The sequence below is a fragment of the Columba livia genome, chromosome W (assembly GCF_036013475.1).
Source record: "Columba livia isolate bColLiv1 breed racing homer chromosome W, bColLiv1.pat.W.v2, whole genome shotgun sequence".
Lineage (NCBI taxonomy): Eukaryota > Metazoa > Chordata > Aves > Columbiformes > Columbidae > Columba > Columba livia.
In genome coordinates, this window is record NC_088641.1 from 16,895,791 (window position 1) to 16,918,008 (window position 22,218).

The window sequence follows — 22,218 nt, forward strand, 5'->3', positions numbered from 1 at the left end:
AAAGAAGCAGAAAAGAATGTCTATTTTGTTTGTTTGCTTTTCATTTAAAATGTAACTGAATAATGCTGCTTTGTCTGTGAGTATGAGATCTTGGGGTAATTTATAATTAGATTATTTGCTTCATTCAGGATTGTGTATTATCTGTTTATTGTATAATTTCACTTGTTTATGATGTTAGTAATCTGTAACAGTGAATTAAAAAAAGAATAAATAAAGCAAAATTATTTAAGTTTGTTGGGAATGGAGAGGATTGTCAGGAATTTCAGAGAGATCTTAATCTACTTGTTAGCCACAGTGGCTGTTAAAATTCTTAAATGCAGAGTAAAGCAAATTAACGAAAACTTTCACAGTAGTTAAATGCTTAAAGTTCACTATATCCACTCAAGAGATCTGTCCACCATTCTAAACATTTCATCTGGTTTAAAAATGAATTATAATATTTCTCGAAGTATACTGTAGAACTGAACAGAGTTAAAACGAGACAACGTGATCAAGATAATGAAAGATCTGTGACAAGTACATTGAATAGATTTTTTTTACAAGTATGTATTTCAGAATTCTTTTGATTGTCTAAAACTGAACTTTAAAAAGTATGAAATAGTGATTGTTATATAAGAATATAAATTTATTTGAGTATCTCATGAAGAAAGGGGCATTCCATTAAATTAAATGATGAGAAATTAAAAATCTTTTAAATCATTCTCATACAATAGATACTAAACGTGTTATTGCATAAATGTTTGGCAGAATTCAGAAGGAAATAGGGTATTTATATTCCAGATAGTCTTTATGTAAAAAATTAATAATAACTCTTGAAATAATAATAATATTTACTTTTTTAGTCAGTTTTATCTTCTTCAAAATGAACTTTGTAGAGCAATGACTGGTTGTGAGTAGCTGTTCCCATGTTCATCTTATTTGCCTTGCAGAGCTAGCACAAATGTAAAACATTCTGTTTTGTTGTGCAACATTGATAAACTGGTCAATTTAAATTTCTGATAGAAAACAATACTAGAAGTTACTTTTCTCATGGAGATGTAGCTGGGGTCTGAATTCATCCTCCAGAGCTTAAAGTGATACTGATGTTTTGTAAACTGTGGAGACAGATTTCGTGTACCTCCACAAAATACTATCATGGGGGTAAAAGAATCATTTAAGATGTGTGAAGTTGTTTCCCATAAACCCCATAATTTCTTCTCTAATCTGCTCACTTCAGGTATCCCAGACAGCTATCCGTTTCTTCAATTGCAGTTAGCTCTCAACCATTTTAGAACTGATAGTGCTAGTAGCTAAGGCCTCATGAACATGACTGTACTGCCTGCAGAAGCAAGTATGATCCATAAGCAGAATAGCTCAAAGGATGAACTAAGTTATTATCTTGGACCACCTCTGTGCATACCCTTTTTCAGAAGTGGGAACCCTCTAGGGTGTGGTGCAGAGCATTAGTTATCACCACAGGTTCAATGTTGTTTTTATTAGTTCTGAGCCTGGGATGACTATTTGATTATATCCTGGTATGTTTCCTATGCTTCTCAGTAAACTCAAAGCACAGTCTGTGATAGACATTTCTTTGCTAGCCCAGTTATCCTGTTACTTTAGATAATGGAGAGTTGGCTGATTTCATGGATCTCCTCCATATCCTTTTTCTGTTACATCTTAGCACCCTCTCCCCTTCAAGACTCTTTGAAAACAACAGAGAACTCTTCATCCCCTCCCCCCTTTATTTCCACCAAGTTTCTGGTTTTGTACAGAACATTTATACCAGGTTTTCAACATTCAGTTCTGCAAGGCTAATGCCTTCTGTGGCATATACTCGCTGCCTGGCCCAGAACTGTGACTCCAGCTTTTTCCTTTACACTGACTTTTCTGCAATATATATCAAGACATTTTTAGTTGTCTTGACAAAACAGAATATCTTTAAGCAACTGGGTTGCCCAATCTCATTGGAACTTGCTGTGTTGGATGGGCAAAGCAATCACTGAATTGGAGCATGGACACCGAGTAACAGTCACAATTTTGATAACTGAATAAATTATCTCAATGTTCTCTCATGAAAGGGTGAAACTTATTTTGTTCTACTTTCCTGACTTTGTTTAAAAGGACAAATGTCGTGTAAATTTGTATTTTTAAATGTTTGTTGGTATCTTTCCAGTTTCAGGTACAGCTTTCATGCAATTCAAAAGAAATTGTAAGAATAATGCCATAACAGAATTTTATATGATAGTTTTAGAGTGTTCACTTGTTTTACAGAACATCTGCATGACAGTGTTTAACTTGCAAATGTATAATTTTGAGCTATTAAAAGTAGATTTTTTTGTACTTATTTGTACATTTCATTTCTAGCTTCTCGTAAAAGACATAAAAAGGATAGAGATGAAGCTTGGGAGTATGAAGAACATGACAGAAGAAGTTCTGGTGACCACAGGAGAAGTGGTTATTATCATGAAGGAAGGAGGACTTCTGGTAGTGGCCGTTACCGTAATCGTGGTCCTGATGACTCTGATATGGATGATTATTCTCCTCCTCCTAGCCTCAGTGAGGGTAAGTGTTTTAAAAATTTTATTTTCTCCCATAATACTAGTGCATTTTTAAAGGATATGTTAAACATTTTAAAATAAACATCTTTATATGCAGTATTGAATATATGCATAAAGAAATGTTAACAATCCTTTATTCTATCAATTAGTGGCTAGAAAAATGAAGAAAAAAGAAAAACAGAAGAAGAGGAAAGCTTATGAACCTAAACTAACACCTGAAGGTAATTTTAGATTATTTACTTTTTACAATTTTTATTTTCTGATTTGTTTGTAAAATAATTATATATACATTTCTTTTTTTCACCAGAAATGATGGACTCTTCAACTTTCAAAAGATTTGCTGCTTCAATAGAGAATATTTTGGAAAATTTAGAAGACATGGATTTTACAGCTTTTGGTAATATGTCAGAAATTTTCAAAATGCTTCCCCCAATTAGAAACACAAGAAACAAAAAAATTTGCATCTCAGTATTTTCAAACTTCCTCCTTTGCGATTTAATTGCCTGTGATACATTCTACGGTATACTGCATTTTATAGCTTCTGCCTGGAGTGGAGGCCTTTACCTTTTCAATTTCACTTGCTGCTACAGGAAGATCTTCCTTCTTCCTCCCTGCAGAATCCAAAGGGGGGACATAAATCACAATGAGACAAATAATAGTCCCCTGGAGTGGAAAGAATACCTCTTTGGAATGTCATTAGAGTGTTATCTTCTGTCAAACATATCTTTGTAAACAACACTAACGTAAGATGGTTCCCTTGCCAGTAATGTCTGAGGCACATTATTTTGCATCTGTTGTGGCCTTTGGCCCAACAGAGTTTGATTATTCATTTCAGCAGCAGAGCACTTATGCACTTATGGGTGAGATACTGAATCACTGTATACTCCTTATCCATTTCAGTGGAAAATAAGTCAGCTTAGCATTTAGCATAATAAGTGTCTTACAGAGTAGTTCAGGTTGACCAAGATGACTTTCTACTGAAATGGATAATGGAGCATTCATTTAATTTTTTCCTACCATCTTCCTACAAGATTAGAACAAGGGGAGGAGTATAGTAAGCAAATCACTACAGCAATGGTGTCTACAACCTTGAATTAAAAAGTGAAGTAATTGGTTCTTTCTGTATGTCTTGTAACATCATCTTGTAACATCATTTGATTAAGATGCAGTGTACCTCAAAGTACTTAATTTCCCATGTGTTTTTCATCTATTGCCCTTCCCTAGATTTGACTTTTAGAATTAGGCCTACAATCATTTAAGATTTGTTTTACTGAAATGAGGATGATAGCACAAGAGCTGCAATAAATGGATATTGCTATAGTAATTTTTTTTTTAATTTATGACTTTCAGTTATATTTAACAAGTAGTTGTTTTAACACAACCAAAAGATGTCATCATCAGTCTTCATTAGATAGAACTATTAGATGCTAGCTTTTTGGAAAATGAGTTCTTTTTCTTCAGTTGACTTTTTCATATTGGCTGTAAAATACTGGTTTCCTTGAAGTCTTATTAGAAATATGATTTTTAATTTTTTAATTTTTTTTAAGGTGATGATGATGAGATTCCACAGGAATTGCTACTGGGAAAGCATCAACTTAGTGAGTTGGGTAGTGAATCTGCAAAAATCAAGGCAATGGGCATTATGGACAAGGTACATTTTCATAGTATTTTTTTAGTATTCTTTTTGAACATTTAACATACAGAAACTTGTATCCCCTGTAATATTCCACCCTCTTCAGGTATACATGTGACAGATACTGTGAACAGTTGTGCTACTGACTTAGCTGAAGTGCTAAAAAGTTACCACATCTTAACTATTGCTGTATCTGAATCTGAGACATTTTTGTTGAATGGTCCTTCTCTGTATTAGCACTGACTCAGAGAACTATATGCCAATAGGTAACACATGCCCAAGCAGTAAAATCTAAAATAATTAATCTGCTTTCACAAAAGTTCATCAACCTATAGGCTTTGCTACTTACAGCTAGTGTTGAGCAACCACAGAAGCACAAAACAGAACCTGCTGGCAAAGTCAAAAAATCCACCCTTTCTGTTATATGCCATTAGTGCAATGTAAATTTATTATGTCCATCCAGCATCACATTGAATTGCCTACTTCCTTCCTCTCCCCCAAGAGTCCTTTCAAACTTAGAATTAATGACCCAGGTGATAATAAGATTAATTTTCAGTAGACTGCATATTGTGGTTTCTTTGCCATACTCTTCCTGACCTCAGTTCCAAGGGAGCATTCCGTATCACACCTCTAGAAAAAATGTTCTTGCTTTCCTTATCTTCCTAGAACTCTTGGATTTGGGCAGTCTTGTGTTAAGTTCTTATTCTGCCTGCTCATGACCATTTACTATGTTTATGATGTGTCTGTGACTTATAAGTCACTCTGAAGGGTTTTCTTTAAGATTAGATGCCTTTTCTTCATTCTCCCTACCTTCCTTTGTAGCATGTTATAAGCCTGAGTGTTTCTCTTTCCTGATAGTTCTCACCCTTAACCTCTGCTCCCTGTTTTTTTTTCACGTACATACATGTATACATGAAATCAGAATTTTGTTCCTTCTAAAGGTGTCTGGATGAATGAAACTGACTCTCCTGGAGCTTAGTATATTTTACAGATTATTTAATCAATTCTGTAGAACATCAGTGAGTTTGAGTTACTTATTTTCAACATGCTAGTTTTTCAAAATCAGTACAGTTATGAAGAATATGATTCCTTTTTTTAGGCACTCAAGTATCAGGGAATTTTATTTCTGCTTGTATAACTATACAGCATTAATTACAGAAATGCAATTTTAAATAGATTTCTATGGATTTTGCTGGTTGAAAATGCAGTTTGATTGCAGTCTTAGAACATATTTCACTAGTTTAATTCTATTATCAGCATTCATAGTCATGTTGTGTCAGAAACCAGACAAGTCAAAATCCAATCCTTATCTCAGATTACTTACAATTTAAGATTGTCTGATTACATAACATGTTTTATCCTTCATACATGGACATTTTTTTTAGCAGTTTGGAAGCCTTTATGTTCCTACAGTTGTTTGATGTGTTTTGTTTTGTTTCTTGTTGTAGCTCTCAACAGATAAAACAGTAAAAGTCCTGAATATTTTGGAGAAGAATATTCAAGATGGATCAAAGCTTTCTACATTGCTTAACCATGTGAGTTTCAAATGACATTGTTCCACACCATTGTGTAGAATAGAGTTTCCTTCACTGGAGTCCCATATAATGATAGTTTCAAATATTCTGTGTGTGTGAAAGGAATTTCTGATTTAATATGTATGTGATTAAGAGATTACCAAATTTTAAGATTTGAAGTAAAATTCAATTGATTATATTCTTTCAGTACTAGACATGTTTCACTATAGTACTGATAAAAGAGAGGTATTGGGATATATTGAGTTGGGTTTTCACTTAAATATTATAGTTTCACCTTGAAATATTCATGGTAACTGGTGTAACTTGCACAATTGGACATTTCTTTGCTACTTTTCCATGTGTCCATAAAACATCCCTTACAGAAAGGAAGAAGTATTACAGCTTTCACATAAAGCATATTCTTCTCCTGAGCATTATGAACTGAGGAAGTGCTTTATTTAGGTCTGCTCTTATGCTGCAAAATTAAAGTTATCAGTGTAAACAAAATTAACAGGAAGTTTAAGATTTTAATTTTTTTTTCTGATATACCTAAAACTACATGGGGAATTGGAGTTTTTATGAGGCTGAAATTTGATATTACACATTTTATTTATTCATTTATTTGTTACCCTTTCTAGTCAAAACAGTCTAGTCAAAACAAATTCTAGCAAGAATAGAGTTCTTGAATTTTATGGATAAAAAAACCTTGATCTGCAGAAATAGAGAGTAATTACATTGGAAAGAAAGAATTTAAACTTGAAAATGAAAACCAGAGACATGTTATTTGTACCTAAATATTTTCATCTGGACAGTTTGTTGGGTTTTCAAAGTTTCAGTATATGTTTCTGAATGTCTTTAGCAGTATAAAAAATTAGTGAAAAGAAGGTGCTAGTTTACATGCTCTAATTCAATACGATTGAGTCTTTATGCCAGTGCCTTTAAAGTGATATTTTTCTTTTAGCTTTTTGCAGTAAAACTCAAGATTATTAAGCCATTAATTAAATTGTCTAATGTTTGAAATTCAGAGACAATTTTAAAAGAAGCAATCTTTAGCCAAACAAGTTTTATTTTTTTATTAAAGCCCGTTAAACACAATTCAGGTTATTATGGCAAAGAAAGGCTCTGCTAAGGAGTAAGCTTACTTCTTGTAGAGTGCAGTGAAAATATCCTACATCCATGTCAGGATTTTTCTCAGAGATTGATTACATGTGCAGATTCTTTTTATTTCCAAGATTACTGAGAAAAAAATAGAAAATATATAAAACTACTTGGGTTTTTGTTTTATGGGTTTTTTTTGTTGTTGTTTGTTTGGGTGGGTGGGGGTTGGTTGGTTGTTTTTTGTTTCTTTGTTTCTTGTTTGTTTTTGTTATTATTGTTTGGTTGGTTTGTTTGTTTGTTTTGGTGTGTTTTTTTTGTTTTGATTTTGTTTGTTGGTTTGTTAGTTTGTTTTTAACTCCTCTGTGTAAGGAACAAATTATTTAAAGCCATTCTGTGCAAGAAATTTATAGGGATCTCCCGATTTGCAGATTTCTATTGATTTGTCAAATATATTTATGTCTCATATATAATGCACTGTGATATCTTTAGATTCTCTTACCACAAAGGGAAAAAAGTTGGTATGGTTTCACCAACCCCTTATTTTTACAAGGAAAGCAAACAGTGTGCTGTTATATAGGCAGGAAAGATTATTTTTCTCTGTACTAGAGAAGTTATTAAAAATTCCACCTGGTTTTGCAATTAATAATGTTATTACAATATTTCAGTAGTGCTGGGTGGTCATAATTAGCCTCATGTATGTTTGTTTTTATAACTTGTACAAACACAGAAATACAGAGATTCTATACCCTGTGCTAAATCTAGATGGTCATATTTGATAAGACATGTTTTAAACCCATTGATAATAGATGAGTCAGTCTGTGAAGTGGAGAACATTGTATTCTCATGAGTTTCATGTGCCTTAACAGTCTTTTTGTGTAAGAATTCCCTCTAGTGGCAAAAATTAGACTGATCAAAGCAGCAACTGGTGTGCATAGGACACTGAAGAAAATACTAAGATTAATAAGTTTAGATTTTGATTAAGGTAGATTAAATAGAGAACATGGCAGTCTTCCTTCATAGTGCTTCCTGATCATACACAGAAAGCTTTTTTGTGTTTTACCAGAAGAATGCAGTGAGATACTGAAGACTTGTAATTTAGGATTACAAACCTGTTGCTAGTAAAACAAACATTAATTGATTTCTAAAACGTACTATTTTTGTATCATAAAGGAAACATAACATTTTGTACATATGTGTATGTAAGTATATTAAAATAATGTTATATTTTACTTGGTAAGGATCAAAATTTGACTTCATATTCACACTATCTTGTTTTTTATTGCCTGTTACAGAACAATGACACTGAAGATGAGGAAAGATTATGGAGAGATCTTATTATGGAGAGAGTGACAAAATCTGCTGATGCTTGTCTTACTGCTATCAATATTATGACATCACCAAATATGCCTAAAGCTGTATATATTGAAGATGTAATAGAAAGAGTTATTCAATACACAAAATTTCATTTGCAGAACACTCTCTATCCTCAATATGATCCTGTGTATAGAGTGGATCCTCATGGTGGTTAGTATGCTAAATATTTCGTATTTAGCATTTTTTTGCCATATACATACCTTCAGATGTGGGTGTCCAACTTCAAGAATGGATTTAAAAATCATGGATCCAGATCAGAACAATTATGAAAACATGAAATTTTTGCTTTCCAGCTGATTCAACTAAGCAATTGCATTTACAAACCTGTAGTCATGGAGTTGTTTTGAGGACATGTTTTGAGGAAAATGGTATTTGATGTAAGTGAAAAAATGAAGAAAATTAATAGATTTTTTTTATTTTCTAGGTGGTGTTTTAAGTTCAAAAGCAAGACGTGCCAAGTGTTCCACCCACAAGCAAAGAGTTATAGTGATGTTGTATAACAAAGTTTGTGACATTGTCAGCAGTTTGTCAGAGTTGCTAGAGATACAGCTTCTTACTGATACAACTATTCTTCAGGTACATTTTATCAGAAGAATTTCTTTCTGAGAATGTTTGTTTTTCTTTTCCCAGAAAGACTGTAAAGTGTGATTGTCTCAATGACATGAACTATGAAATCAGTACAAACTTTTGAATTATTAACATCAGTGACTAGTTTGTTGTGTAGTATGTAAACTGCAGGAGAAGAACATTTAGTATTCAAATCTTTAATGGCTTTTATTGTACACTTATGAAAAGTTTGATCTGATTGTATTCAAATAGCCCATAATAACTTTATTTGTAAATAATATGAAATAATACCTGCTTAATGAATAACCTACTTGTGAAACTGCATAAATATCAGTTTGTTAGTCAAATATACTTACAATAACTTCTTTCTGTCAATAGGTATCATCTATGGGAATAACACCTTTCTTTGTAGAAAATGTCAGTGAACTACAGTTATGTGCCATCAAATTAGTGACTGCAGTAAGTAATTTTTAATTTGCAGTTTCATGTTCCTGTACTTCTGCGAGAGTTATTAGGGCATTTACATAGGCCGTATTTTTGCTGGTAGAGAATTGGAGTTTAGAACTAATTTTATTCTTGCATGTTTTTACAGTTTGTTATAATAAACTAGGAACAGTATTAAATCTGCCTGAGCTCCTCCTATTTGCAGAGTACTCTATAGAAATAGCCTACCTAAGCCAAAGAATTTACTTAATTTTGATTGTGTTGTTTAAAATATAAGCACAAACCCCTTCCTCTTACCTGTACTTTCTTGTCTTAAGAAACCTTAACAAGGTGATTTTACTTATTTCTTTTGTTAAGATTTTAATTTACGCAATGGAATATGCTATAGAACGAGCAGGATACTTCTATATAATAGAATAAGTCCTTTTCCTCGGAAGACGTGGTTATGTGAAAAATTCATGGGGCAGATAAAATATTATTTCAGGAAAACTGTAGTGCAACACAGATCTGCTTGTTCAAGTGGAAGTTTTCCATCTTTGTAAGAATGATGTACTCCAGTATTTATAAAAATAATTCTGCCTAAACAAAAGGAGAGGAAAACTCTACAATCCTGACCCTGTAAATTGAAAGAATATTTCATGTCAGGCAAACATTAAAGCTTAGGATATGAAGTAAAACTGGTTTCTCAAACGTGCTCTAAAACCATACATGTTAATTTATGTTACCATAGAGTTTTGCTGTATACTGGACTCTGCAAGCTTAGCATTATGCTGTTTGACTTTCTTATACAGTGTATTGTACCACTGGCAGAAATTTTTAAAACATATGGTATTTTTAAGAGCTATTATACATTTATGCTATTTGAAGATATAAATCTGTATTTGAAAAAGTTTTTATGTATTTATAATTAAATGCTTGCTTTGAAAAAACAAAGCAATGCATTAAAAACAAGGTATGCATTAAATAACTTATTTAAATGTCATGTAAAGTATATGTTTCTATATATAATTTTTAACAATCTATTTAACAAGCTATATTTTATGTAACAATAAATATTTTTTAATTCTGTAACTGTTAAATAGGTGTTCTCCAGGTATGAAAAACATAGACAGTTAATACTAGAAGAAATTTTCACTTCCCTTGCGAGACTACCAACTAGCAAGAGGAGTTTGAGAAACTTCAGGTAATTTCTGACATAGATTGATAATCTGTAGACAGTAGCATTTACAGATTTGTAGATGTAGGCTTTTAGGTTTCAGTATTAACAGCTTCTTTAAAAATCTGACTCCACAAGCTGCACTTTGTTAGAGTTTGATATTTCAAAACCTCTACAGTGGAAGCAGAAATTATTGAAAATAATATTTTTTAAAAAATGTATTTTAATATTGTATTTTTTAATACTCACTGTTTCTTATGCCATCATATTTATGCCTGCTTACAAAAATAATTGAATTATCTTATTATTTGTCTCACTAAGGATGTAAACAAGTGTAATGTTAGCATGGATTGGATTCAAAGGTTTTTTGTTGGAAAATTCTTTGTTTCTGTTTATATAGGTTTTATATAATTTCTTCATTACTAAAACTTAATAGGAAAATTCTGACTGAATTTCTTTGAGGACACACTCAGAGCACTCTTTCCAGGAAATCAATCTAATACTCCTTTGAATTAGTTTAATTTAGGAACTACTCAGTTCACTTTAACTGTCTTTTAAGCACTTCAGCTGGATTTCAGTGCATCTTCTGAATAATAGTATAGGTTCAGGTTCAATTTGAGAAAGAATCTGACCTGAACCGGATTTTGGTTAAAATTGAAGTTGGACGCTTTAAATGATTCTAAAACATTTGTTGTTTGCATTAATTTTGTTCCTTGCTTACATACATTTTTTCCCTGGAGACAGACAAATGAAATAGGTTCTCTGATCCAGGGTGGATGAGCAGGAAATATCCAGGAAAAGAAATTCACTGAAACTTTTAGGTTGAATTCAGCAACTCTAATGTTAACATGAGTGCTTGTTCCTAGTATTTCCTATTGTTTTGGTTATAGACATCAGAGAGATCTAGCAAATAGGAAGGTGGTAGGCATAGGAACATAAGTGGTAAATTACTCTCTTTTGAATTAGGACCTTTACTAGAATGAAGTCACTATCTCAAGGCCACAGTGACTGCACTGTTTATTTCTAGAGCCCTAGCTCTGATCTGTTGAAGGACATTCCCTGCCTGTGGCTACAGTCATGAGGGGTACAGCTTGCATAAAATTTGATATGAAAATATTTTCTCTGTACAAGTAGGCAAAGATAATTTCATAAAGATAAGTTATTATTTGGATAATTTGGGGAGAATGATTGATGTCAGAGATTATAACTTTTTAATATTGTTAAGTGTAGCATTAAGTGGTGTTGTTGTACGTATGGGTAGTAAATGCCATGCTATTTGTCAGGTTAAATCACTTGAAAGGGGAGAAAAATGAGATGGAGTGTATATGTACTAGTCATACCAACTTAAAGACACTCTTGCATGCTGAAGTTTATAGTCTGTTATGCTACCTGAAATCGCCATAGGTATAACTCTTGTGGAAGTCAGACCAGGTTGTGGTCACTATTTTCTCATTTAAAAGTCCTGCACATTTTGCATACACTAAATAATATATAAGTAATAAATTATTAGGACAAGTTCAGTGTATTTTTTTAATGTTGTGTTGGAAATGAATATGGCATTATACATAATAAGCCTATTAGTAAGTACCTTAGCATGTAGGTGTTTGATTTATTAAATATTTCTGTAGATTTTTCAGCTGCTGAACTTCACAGATACTCTGATAGCCCATCTGTGAGCTGTTTCAGTTCATCTCATCAGCCTGAGAATAATACTTACTGTTTTTGTTAGACTAAATCTTTCACTGTATAAGAGAGAAACAAATGACTAGATAAATGTATAGAACACAGATTTCTAGATGTGGTAATAATTTAAGAAAGATGTTATTTAGGACCAAGATTTTTTTTTTGTTGTTTAGTTTTAGTGTTAATGCTGTCTTTGTTAACAGGTTAAACAGCAGTGACACTGATGGAGAGCCTATGTATATTCAGATGGTAACAGCACTAGTTCTGCAGCTTATTCAGTGTGTGGTGCATTTGCCATCAACAGAAAAAGATTCTAATTCAGAGGAGGAATCAAACAAAAAAGTAAGATTTGTTTTATGAGCCACATTTTTTTTTTGTGTGGGAATGACTTTGTAGGAATAATATTTTATGATGGTGCTCTAGTAAATAAGCTTTGTAATTTTATGTCTGCTGTAATTATTTGATGAATGAGAAACATTTGTTATTTTTAGGTGGATCAAGATGTGCTTATTACTAACTCGTATGAAACAGCCATGAGAACAGCACAAAACTTCCTTTCTATATTCCTTAAGAAGTAAGTACTGTTGCATTCTTTAGCATACTGATGAAACCAACTCTAAATAAAATCTGTCATACCTTAAGACAAAACAAACCACTTCGCAATGCTAAATGCCTACTAATAAAGTTACATATAACAATATATTTTATAGAGCTACCTGTCCAAACAAAAATTTCATTTCAGAATCTGATATTTTATGTAGGATCCTTTTATCAGGGGGCTTTTACTCATCTGAAGTGTGGAAGAGAAGGCTGAGTAAATATTAAGTGATGAAACCAGATTCTTTCAGTCATAAAAATGACAAAGATATAAAAAAACCTAAAAATACTTTCATTTAAATAAAGTTAGGAATGTCAATAGCTCAACAGGGATAAAAAAATATACCTGAATAACCAAAGGATTTTTAACAAAAAGTCCTGAGGTTTTTATTGTGTTAATTTATGCTGTTCAGCCGAAAGGCTATTTTCTAACCATGTAGCCATTTCTCTGCATACTTATGGTATCATTAAAGTTAGGGATGCCACATATAAGTGAAACACTATTGGATATGTTATCTTTTGATTTTTTTACATTCTGATTTTAACCTTTGTGGAGCATAATACTTAGATATCTTACCACTGTGAGATAAATCAGACCAGGTTTTAAGGACACAACACCTCCTAAATACCCTACTCTAGCTTGAACTTTAGAATTTTACTTTGTCCATCCAAGTTAACGCAGACTTAAAACAATAAATATAAAAATCTTAGGAACAAAATTCTACTATCCTGGATTAGTGGCTTTACTTGCAGTGCAACTTGGAGTGATAACTGTTTAAACTATTTGTCCGTAAATGGATAAAAACATTTTTTCTGCTAATATTTTGGATATTTTTTTCAGAATTACATAAAACTGTTTTTCTGGTTAAGCATAGGATTGCTTCTGTTTGCATCAGAAGAAAAGCTTAAATGGCTCTTAAATTCACTTACAAAATGCATTTTCTTTTAAACAGGTGTGGTAGTAAACAAGGGGAAGAAGATTACAGACCACTGTTTGAGAACTTCATTCAAGATCTTCTTTCCACAGTCAATAAACCAGAATGGCCAGCTGCAGAGTTGCTACTTAGCTTACTGGGAAGGCTATTGGTAAGGAATTCTTGGTTTTAACTATTATATTAGGGTTTTTTTATTACAATGAAACTTGTTTATTTCAGCTCAAACTATTACAGGAATGCTTTCTGATTGTGGACGCACAGATACAGCATTTAAGGATTTTTTTACGTGTATAACTATTATGTAATGCATAGAAAATAAAATTTAGGTCAGAAGATCATTGATATGGAACTTAGTAAAGGTCATATGTATATAGATTCTCATGGAAGTCCACTTCTACTATTTCATTATATTTTCCATATTAAAAAATGCTATCATATAGCATCTAATAAGTGTAGATATTCATTGGGAATAAAGTCAAACTAATAGCTGTAATTATTCTTGTTAAATACTTCTCTGGACTATTCATTTAGCACAGAACCTGAAAATAATTAAGTAGTTTGGTCTTTTACCAGTAATAGTATATTTATTTATGGAATGTGACATTTTATAGAACGTGAATATTTTTGTTGACTGTTTATTGAGAGTTGTTATTCAGTATAACAATGTAATTAACACATTAATTTCAGCTGTTTCTTGGAAAAATATTTTATGGTCTTGTTCCTGGTAACTTTCCTTATACTTGTATGAATAATGAGGAAGTTGCATTATGTTGCTTAATATCTATGCTATTGCAAAGGTTATCTGGCCAACTAAATGTCCAGTTTATTTCATAAAAATACATATTTTTTAAAAACTCTAACAGGCATATTTGTAGAGAGAGAGACCCAATAAAGGAAAAAACCATGAATGTAAAGTAAGGAGTATATTGGTGATGTAATAGTAAATTACATAATTTTATGCAGCATGAAGTTAGGTGGAATTTTCAATAAGGTCAATCAGTGTCTTTTGAGAAGAATCTCAGTTGCATAAATAAATATTTTTTTATAGCAGTTTATTCTGCTTTTCTTAGGTTCACCAGTTCAGTAACAAATCTACAGAAATGGCATTAAGAGTTGCATCACTTGACTATCTTGGAACTGTAGCTTCAAGACTCAGGAAAGATGCAGTCACCAGCAAAATGGATCAAGGATCTATAGCCAGAATCCTCAAACAGGTGTGTGAGACATCCCATGCCAGCTGGATTTAGATGTATCCATTTAAAATTTTGAACATTTTAAAGATATGGGAAAATCTGATGTGGAGAATGAGTTTTCATTTTTGTTCAGATTTCTGAAACAAATATACTCAATTTATAAGTATTACATTTGTTAATTCATGCCTTTCTCACACCATCTCCCTAGTGATCATATTAAGTGGTTAATTACAAGGGTAAAAACAGTTTTCTTGTGACAATATAGAGAAAATAATGGAGTGACAGTTGGTTTCTATCTTAAGAGGCCTCAAAAATATATGTGTATGTATGGGCATTTGCTATTGCAAAGTGATAAATGATATTATGACACTCATAATTACATGGCCAGGGGAAGCAAGGTCAGGCAACATGTGAGGACTACAGAGATGCTGCTCGCCATTGTAGGGAGGAAATTCGTGCTGCCAAAGCTCAATTAGAATTGAAGCTGGCCAATACTGTGAAGGACAGTAAAAAAGGCTTTTTTAAACATATCAGTGGCAAAAGGCAAACTAGAAATTGTTATGTGTCATTTTGGGGGGTTTTTATTGGTTGGTTGGTGTTTGGGGGTTTGTTATGTTTTTCTTCTTTTTTTGTGTGGTGTTTTTGTGTGTGTTTGTTTGTTTTTACTGGACTTGCATATATCTTTCATTAGAGAATGCATATTTGCATTTCTGCTAATGCTGCTTATCAAAATTTCTCCAAATCTTCAAGGGTGGCAGCAATTAACAAAACAACGTATGCATTTGGACACTCAGCTATACATTTCTTTCTGAACTTTCTCAGGATGATTTGATCTGAAGTTGAGTAGTTATATCAAGTTCATTTCCCTTTCAGTTACCTGAAAAGACTACAGATCTATTATATGTATTTTATAATGACTGTAACAGATTTATGGAAAAAACTTGTGCAATTTACAGGCATTCAAATAAAGAATCAAAATTCATTTACTCCTTTATGAGGCTAATACTTCCCATAACTTTTGTCCATTAGAATATTGTACTATATATAGTGTCAAATCTTTATGCCGTGGCTTGATATCATTTATACTTCTGTGTGCTAATGGATTAAAATTCTTCTCTGTTGGCAGTGATTTTGACAATTCTACATTAGACTATTTTAGAATAATCCATTTCTCTTTCCTTATCTCCAGAAGTTATATAATAGTATTGAAAGATACTCTAAAAAGATACATACCCAAGTGGTGACCTGAATTTTTCTATTTGTTTTGGGTTTTTACAGGATCAGGCATTGACATCTGCAGAAAATAAAGTGCTCTGGGGAACTGAGTGCTAAAAGCTTTTTTTCAGTTACTTGAGAAGGTTAACATCAATGATGGTAGATAGTACCATCCATCCATTGTGGAAGGTGTATAATATACATTATGATGACTAAAGCTGAATATGTCTACCAATGAATCTTATTTTCTTGCCATTTGAACAAAAAAGTGAAGCTTAGCTGTCACGTACACATTTCCAAGTAGTTATTTGTTCTTGTGTTACAAATCATTTATAAACAACACACTGTCTATCTTGACATTAGTCATCAGAAAGATTGTAAATTTTTGTTTTTATTCAGAAAAGAACTTACACCTCTACAGATTTTTCTTTCCTGCTGAATTGAATACTTAGACTCTGTTGGATATTTCTTCTACCCTCTGATATCATTACCAGGATATTCCCCAATGACTGACGAATGCTTATAACTCTGTCTGCTGTGGTTTGGACTCATGAACCGTTGAATTAGATTTAGGAGAAAATCTATTCTGTTTTGACATTTTTAAAGAGTAGATTTTTTTCATAGAAATCTGTCTTAGACTGTCAAGTTGATTTGAACACTTGTGCATGCTTTTCATTAGTTTATCTCTTGATACGCTGATCTTCTGGACTTCTAACTGTACCTTTTTCTACTTGTTGATGTTTGCAAGCTATAATATGTGCTGCATTTGTGCCAAGATTCTAAATCTGTGCTGTTCATACAGAAGTTAAGATTTTTATAATTTTTATTGCCAAAAAAAAAATGTTTTATAGGTAAAGAACTTCAAGCTGGAAATTATTATTCTACTTTTATTATCAATATTGAATATGTTTTGTTGCAGGCTTCACAGTTTCTTTTTGTTTGTTCTGGGTTTTTTACTTGTTTGAAAATAGTTAGGCAGTTAAGGTTCATCAAGCAACCTTCTTTTTCAGCCTTTTATCCACAGAATTTAACATTGGTTACAGGCCAGACTATCAAATCACAATTTGCACATATATTATAGTGCCAAATATATATTAATAAACCTATATTACTATTACATGCACTGTAGGCATGTTTTGAATTCTTGAACTCATTTATTTTGGAAAAAAAAATCCTTGTTTTTCTGGTATAGCATCAGCAATTGCAAGGACTTGCGTATTTCAGTATAATACTAAGGAAAAAAGGGAGTTTAATGTTTTTGGTTTTATGCTGTCTTGTAGGTGTTGAGAAAGTTAGTTTCTGATTAATTAACAAGTTAGTCAATGATGATTTATTCTCTGTAACTCCAATATGGGGAGAAGTACATTGTCTGGTGGTCATATACAAAATCGTCCAATTTACATAGGCTAGAACTATTTAAGAGATCAGCATATACATATTTCCTATAAAATGGCTTCTTGGAAAAAATACATTCTGTTTTTAACATTCATACAGTTTAGATATTTACAAATCTGATACATAGTCTCCAGCACTAGTTCTCAGATTAATATTTCATATGTAATCTTTTTGTGCATCTTAAAAGTGCTACACAGGAAAATTATTATTACCCTATTCTGTAGGTAGGCTAGGTGCACTGGAGCATTAGGTGGCATTTTTATAAAAATGTATGTTTGTTCTCAAGCTTTTTGACTGATAGAACTTAGTTGAGTCTCAGAGAGCGTGATTCTTTAGTGCTACTGCTCAGGGGTGTTTGGGAACAGCCTCTGCATGTTCTTTCCTAGATGGATTGAGCATACTTGCTGCACTTTCTCTGTATGGATGATTTATCCCTGAAAACAGTTATACCAAATATTTTTGCAAAGAGATAAGTTATTTTTATTTCTGTGGTGTTTATCATATGTTTTTACTGTTGTCTGTGTTTTGTATTTATTTTCATTTGACTTTTTTGACTTTTATCATTTGTTCACCTGTGAAGTCCATGTTTTGGTATTTAATATTGGTGAGAGAGCTAACGATTACTTTTATAGGTTAAACCTTGTGTCAGTCTGCTGTGTGTGATTTCAGCCCTTTCTTCAGAGACAGAGGGTCTTCACACAAGATCATAGAATGAAAATTAATCAAATCAGTCAGTCTGTTTTAAAACCAGTCTTATTCTGCTGTTAATGTTTTTTAGACTTTGGAGCTGCAGTCTTATTTGGTTTAGTCTGTATAAAGTTTAGAAGTAATTGATTAAAAATTGTTAGTTGTATTGATAATTGCAGAACATTACCTTCACAGTATATTTTATATGTGGACATGCAGATTTTCAGATTATCATTACCACTGTGCAATATTCTATTTTATAACTATCTTTCTATTTCTGATAGGTTTCAGGAGGAGAAGATGAAATTCAACAACTGCAAAAGGCTTTGCTAGATTATCTGGATGAGAACACAGAAACTGATGCATCATTAGTGGTAAATTTCATCTTTCTGATGTCAAGTGTATATAAAAATAATTTCAGTAACATATACTTAATAAAATTATTTCCAGTCATGCATATTATGCTTCAGTTAAATTGTCACCCTAACATATACTGTTGTGTTTTCCAAAATATGGTTGCTATATTAAACTTACTTAATCTCATTATAAATCTGTGAATTTCACTCTTCTCTATCTATTGTTTTTGTTTTTTGTGTATCTTGCTGTATTTCTCCAGTTTTCTCGGAAGTTTTATATAGCACAGTGGTTCCGTGATACAACTATGGAGACAGAGAAAGCAATTAAATCTCAGAAGGATGAGGATTCATCTGAAGGAACTCATCATGCAAAAGATGTTGAGACCACAGGACAAATCATGCATAGAGCGGAAAGTCGCAAGATGTTTCTTCGCAGCATCATTAAAACTGCTCCATCTCAGTTCAGTACATTAAAGTATGTTTCAGCACCACTGATTTCTTTATGAATCATGTATTTTGACATTTTAAAATCATTTTTGATAAACATGTCCTAATTAAAACATCGGATTTGTTGCAGGATGAATTCTGATACTGTGGACTATGAAGATGCATGTTTGATTGTTCGCTACTTGGCCTCTATGAGGCCATTTGCCCAGAGCTTTGATATTTATTTGACACAGGTAAACTGTGCTGGAAGTCTTAGTACAGTGAAACACGGTTGCTTTCTGATTCTGGACACTTTTGTGGTAGTGTGCAATATCTGTTCATTGTTGAGCACAGGTATTTAACAGGCCATGATAACGCCATGTGCTTTCATATTCTGTATTGATGACATAAGTGCTTATATTTCTTTTTCTTGCATGCATTTCATATGTCATATTGTATATACATTATTTTATCTGTCCTTCTATGAATATGGCAAAATCATTATCTTAGATGTACACAGTAAAAGGATAATTACAAAGTGTTGAAATCTTTTTTACAGTTTCTGTAAGATGCATTGATCTTAATTTTATTTGAAAATACAAGCCAACTTGGTCAGTTACTTGCAGTGAATGTTACTGTCACTTTGGAAGCCGTTGTTTGACCAGTGTGGTTTTTTTCCCTTTTCTGGGAGAAGAGCAGCAACATGTTGTCACGGTGATATGTTTGAACTCCAGCACTGGTTTAGTAATTTAGTTTGGTTTAGGTTGTGTTACTTATTGATCTGCATACAGAGCCATTCTTAAAATTAGAGTGACCAAATCCAACCCTCCTGTTGAAAGAACCATGGTGAAAGCCACAACCAAATGGCAAAAGTAGAGTTTAAAATGAAGGGGCTTGAAGCGAGCATATGGACCCTGTGTAAATCCTGTTTGGACCAGGCTTAGAGATGTAGCAAATCCTAGTAAATATCCATACTCAGGTATCAGTGCCACGGAACATCACTTGCATGCACCTTTTTACTATCTGAGAAGATATATACAATTTTTAATAGACAAATATTCTTATTTATTTAAATCATTTGCATGTTATTCTGCTGCATTTCTGCCTGTTAAACATTGTTTGTTACCTTCCCAAAGCAATTGAATCTTTGTTTTTGTTCTCTTATTAGATTCTGCGTGTACTTGGTGAAAATGCAATTGCTGTTCGAACAAAAGCCATGAAGTGTTTATCTGAGGTTGTTGCTGTAGACCCCAGTATTCTAGCCAGGGTAAAAAAAATGAAACATCCATCCTGCATATGTGTTCTTCTGTCATGTTTGACAGAAATCTTTATTTTTTATTTTGGACCTGTGTTTATTTGTTCTTTTTAGCTGGATATGCAACGAGGTGTTCACGGACGGTTAATGGATAACTCCACTAGTGTACGAGAAGCAGCTGTGGAGCTGCTTGGCCGATTTGTGCTCTGTCGTCCTCAGCTTGCTGAGCAGTATTATGACATGCTGATCGAAAGAATATTGGTATGGTGACTTGTGATATTTATGATAAAATAAGTATTTTCAACTGTGTTTATATGTTTAATAATATGGAAGGATGATCCCAAGAGTAAATTATATCTTATTATTTTAATGAGGAGCATCATGCTTTTAAGACCAACCTTGCAAAATGCATCACTTGTTTCCAATGAGGCTTTGTTACATCAAAAGGTAAACATATATAGAAAATTGTACTGCATCAGAACCAGGATTAAATTCCTTTTGAGTCCTTTATTAAGTCAGAAGTTAGGTGAAATGAGGAATTTTGGCACTGAGGGCAGTTCAGTAGTGTGGGTGATGAAGAAAATCTACAACACAGTAATCTAAAGTTGCCATTTATAATCCAAAAGAAAAAACTATAGATCTATTTTGTTTATCTGTGCTATGTTTTAGTGTTTTAAATGGCTTCTTATTCAATTTTTTTTGTATAAAAAGTGTTTTTTGTCTGGATATTCAGATAAAATACAATGTTAATTTAACTGTAAGATAACACTAGCTTTTTTAGCATCCATGTCAGGTTTTTAGTCAAATAAGATTTGCTCTAGTTACATGATAAAATGTGTTTGTGAAGGGGTTTGGAGATGTGCATATGAGCATGCATAAAGCCATTCATCCTGACATTCAGATTAAACAGGTTTTGAATAAAGTAATATGAAATTAAGCTCCTAATCCTTCTTAGATGAAGCCTAGGAGATTTGCTGCATGTATATTATCCATAAGCTTTATTCAAAGACTTCTGAAGTATTACAGTCCAGATCTACAAAGGATGCCTTTCCTAAATATGTTTTGCAGGTCAGATTGGGTGATCTTCAAATATTAATTTATATAGTACATAAATTAATTAATATGATTTTTTTCAAAAGCATAATGCATTTCTCCTCACAGGATACTGGTATCAGTGTCAGAAAGAGAGTCATAAAGATACTTAGGGATATCTGCATTGAACAACCAACATTTCCCAAAATTACAGAGATGTGTGTGAAAATGATTCGGAGAGTCAATGATGAAGAAGGCATCAAGGTAGAATGAAACATATCCTTCAGGATTTTAATTATCATATTGTGTTTATATATTTTGACAAAAAAAAAAAAAAAAAAGTATTTCATTGATACTTTGTAATTTTTATTATTTTTATTTATTTTGAGAGCAAATATCTTTCTCCATTACTGTCTGACTTGGTTTTCTTTTATTTTCTTCAAGTTCTTGCGGACTATCAAAAGATTTCTAAAAGTTATTGTCTAGAGTTTTTTTTTTCTTCTTCTTGCAAGTGTTGTTTCTGGTATTTCTCTTTTCTAACAAGTAAAATTGGCATATAAACCTCCTTTCTGCAAGCAAAATAAACTTTGTAAGTTCTGCATATAAAAATTATAAAGTATTCATCTGTGCTAATTTTGCATTCATTCTGAATATTTAATGAATCAGATATACCTCCTAAAATGTTACTTATGCGATCATATTCTACTCTTTGTGCAATGTATATGCAGAAGGGCATAAAACTAACATTATTTATTGAATCATAAAACTGACACTGATGTTTTTTGTTAGCAAAAATAATTTTAAAATTGCTGGGTAATTAAGAATACACCTGAAATTATTTTGTATCACATTTTCAGTGGGATTTGAAATCTGCAACTTTAAAGCTGCAGCATATATTTTTACCACTTGAGATACGTTAATGCCAAGTGGCTTTCAGAGAAGACTGTTAATCAAGATGTAGATGAACACCAGGATCCAAGGTGCTGCTTGCAAAGGAGGATGATCTTCTCTCTACTCCTTTCCTTTGCCTTTCCAAAAACCTCAGAAAGATGAGGCAGTATCTGCAATGTATTTTTTTTATGCCTCCATGGATGAGGAACATTTCTTACAACCATTACTTT

The 22,218-nt window shown here is 32.5% G+C and overlaps 1 protein-coding gene across 7 annotated transcripts in view; it reads left to right on the forward strand.

Annotated features, from left to right (window-relative positions):
• The window catches only part of LOC135577155 (nipped-B-like protein), a 187,763-nt gene that overhangs the window by 140,629 nt on the left and 24,916 nt on the right, over positions 1–22,218 (forward strand). For all 7 annotated transcript variants that reach the window (XM_065044955.1, XM_065044954.1, XM_065044956.1 and 4 more), the window contains 19 exons: positions 2,344–2,541; positions 2,687–2,758; positions 2,845–2,934; positions 4,085–4,188; positions 5,619–5,705; positions 8,075–8,306; positions 8,581–8,732; positions 9,102–9,182; positions 10,250–10,350; positions 12,210–12,348; positions 12,498–12,580; positions 13,557–13,689; positions 14,609–14,752; positions 18,313–18,402; positions 18,645–18,859; positions 18,962–19,064; positions 19,979–20,077; positions 20,180–20,326; positions 21,227–21,361. In XM_065044955.1, coding sequence (XP_064901027.1) covers positions 2,344–2,541; positions 2,687–2,758; positions 2,845–2,934; positions 4,085–4,188; positions 5,619–5,705; positions 8,075–8,306; positions 8,581–8,732; positions 9,102–9,182; positions 10,250–10,350; positions 12,210–12,348; positions 12,498–12,580; positions 13,557–13,689; positions 14,609–14,752; positions 18,313–18,402; positions 18,645–18,859; positions 18,962–19,064; positions 19,979–20,077; positions 20,180–20,326; positions 21,227–21,361 — 2,405 coding nt within the window. The remainder of the gene's footprint in view (positions 1–2,343; positions 2,542–2,686; positions 2,759–2,844; positions 2,935–4,084; positions 4,189–5,618; positions 5,706–8,074; positions 8,307–8,580; positions 8,733–9,101; positions 9,183–10,249; positions 10,351–12,209; positions 12,349–12,497; positions 12,581–13,556; positions 13,690–14,608; positions 14,753–18,312; positions 18,403–18,644; positions 18,860–18,961; positions 19,065–19,978; positions 20,078–20,179; positions 20,327–21,226; positions 21,362–22,218) is intronic.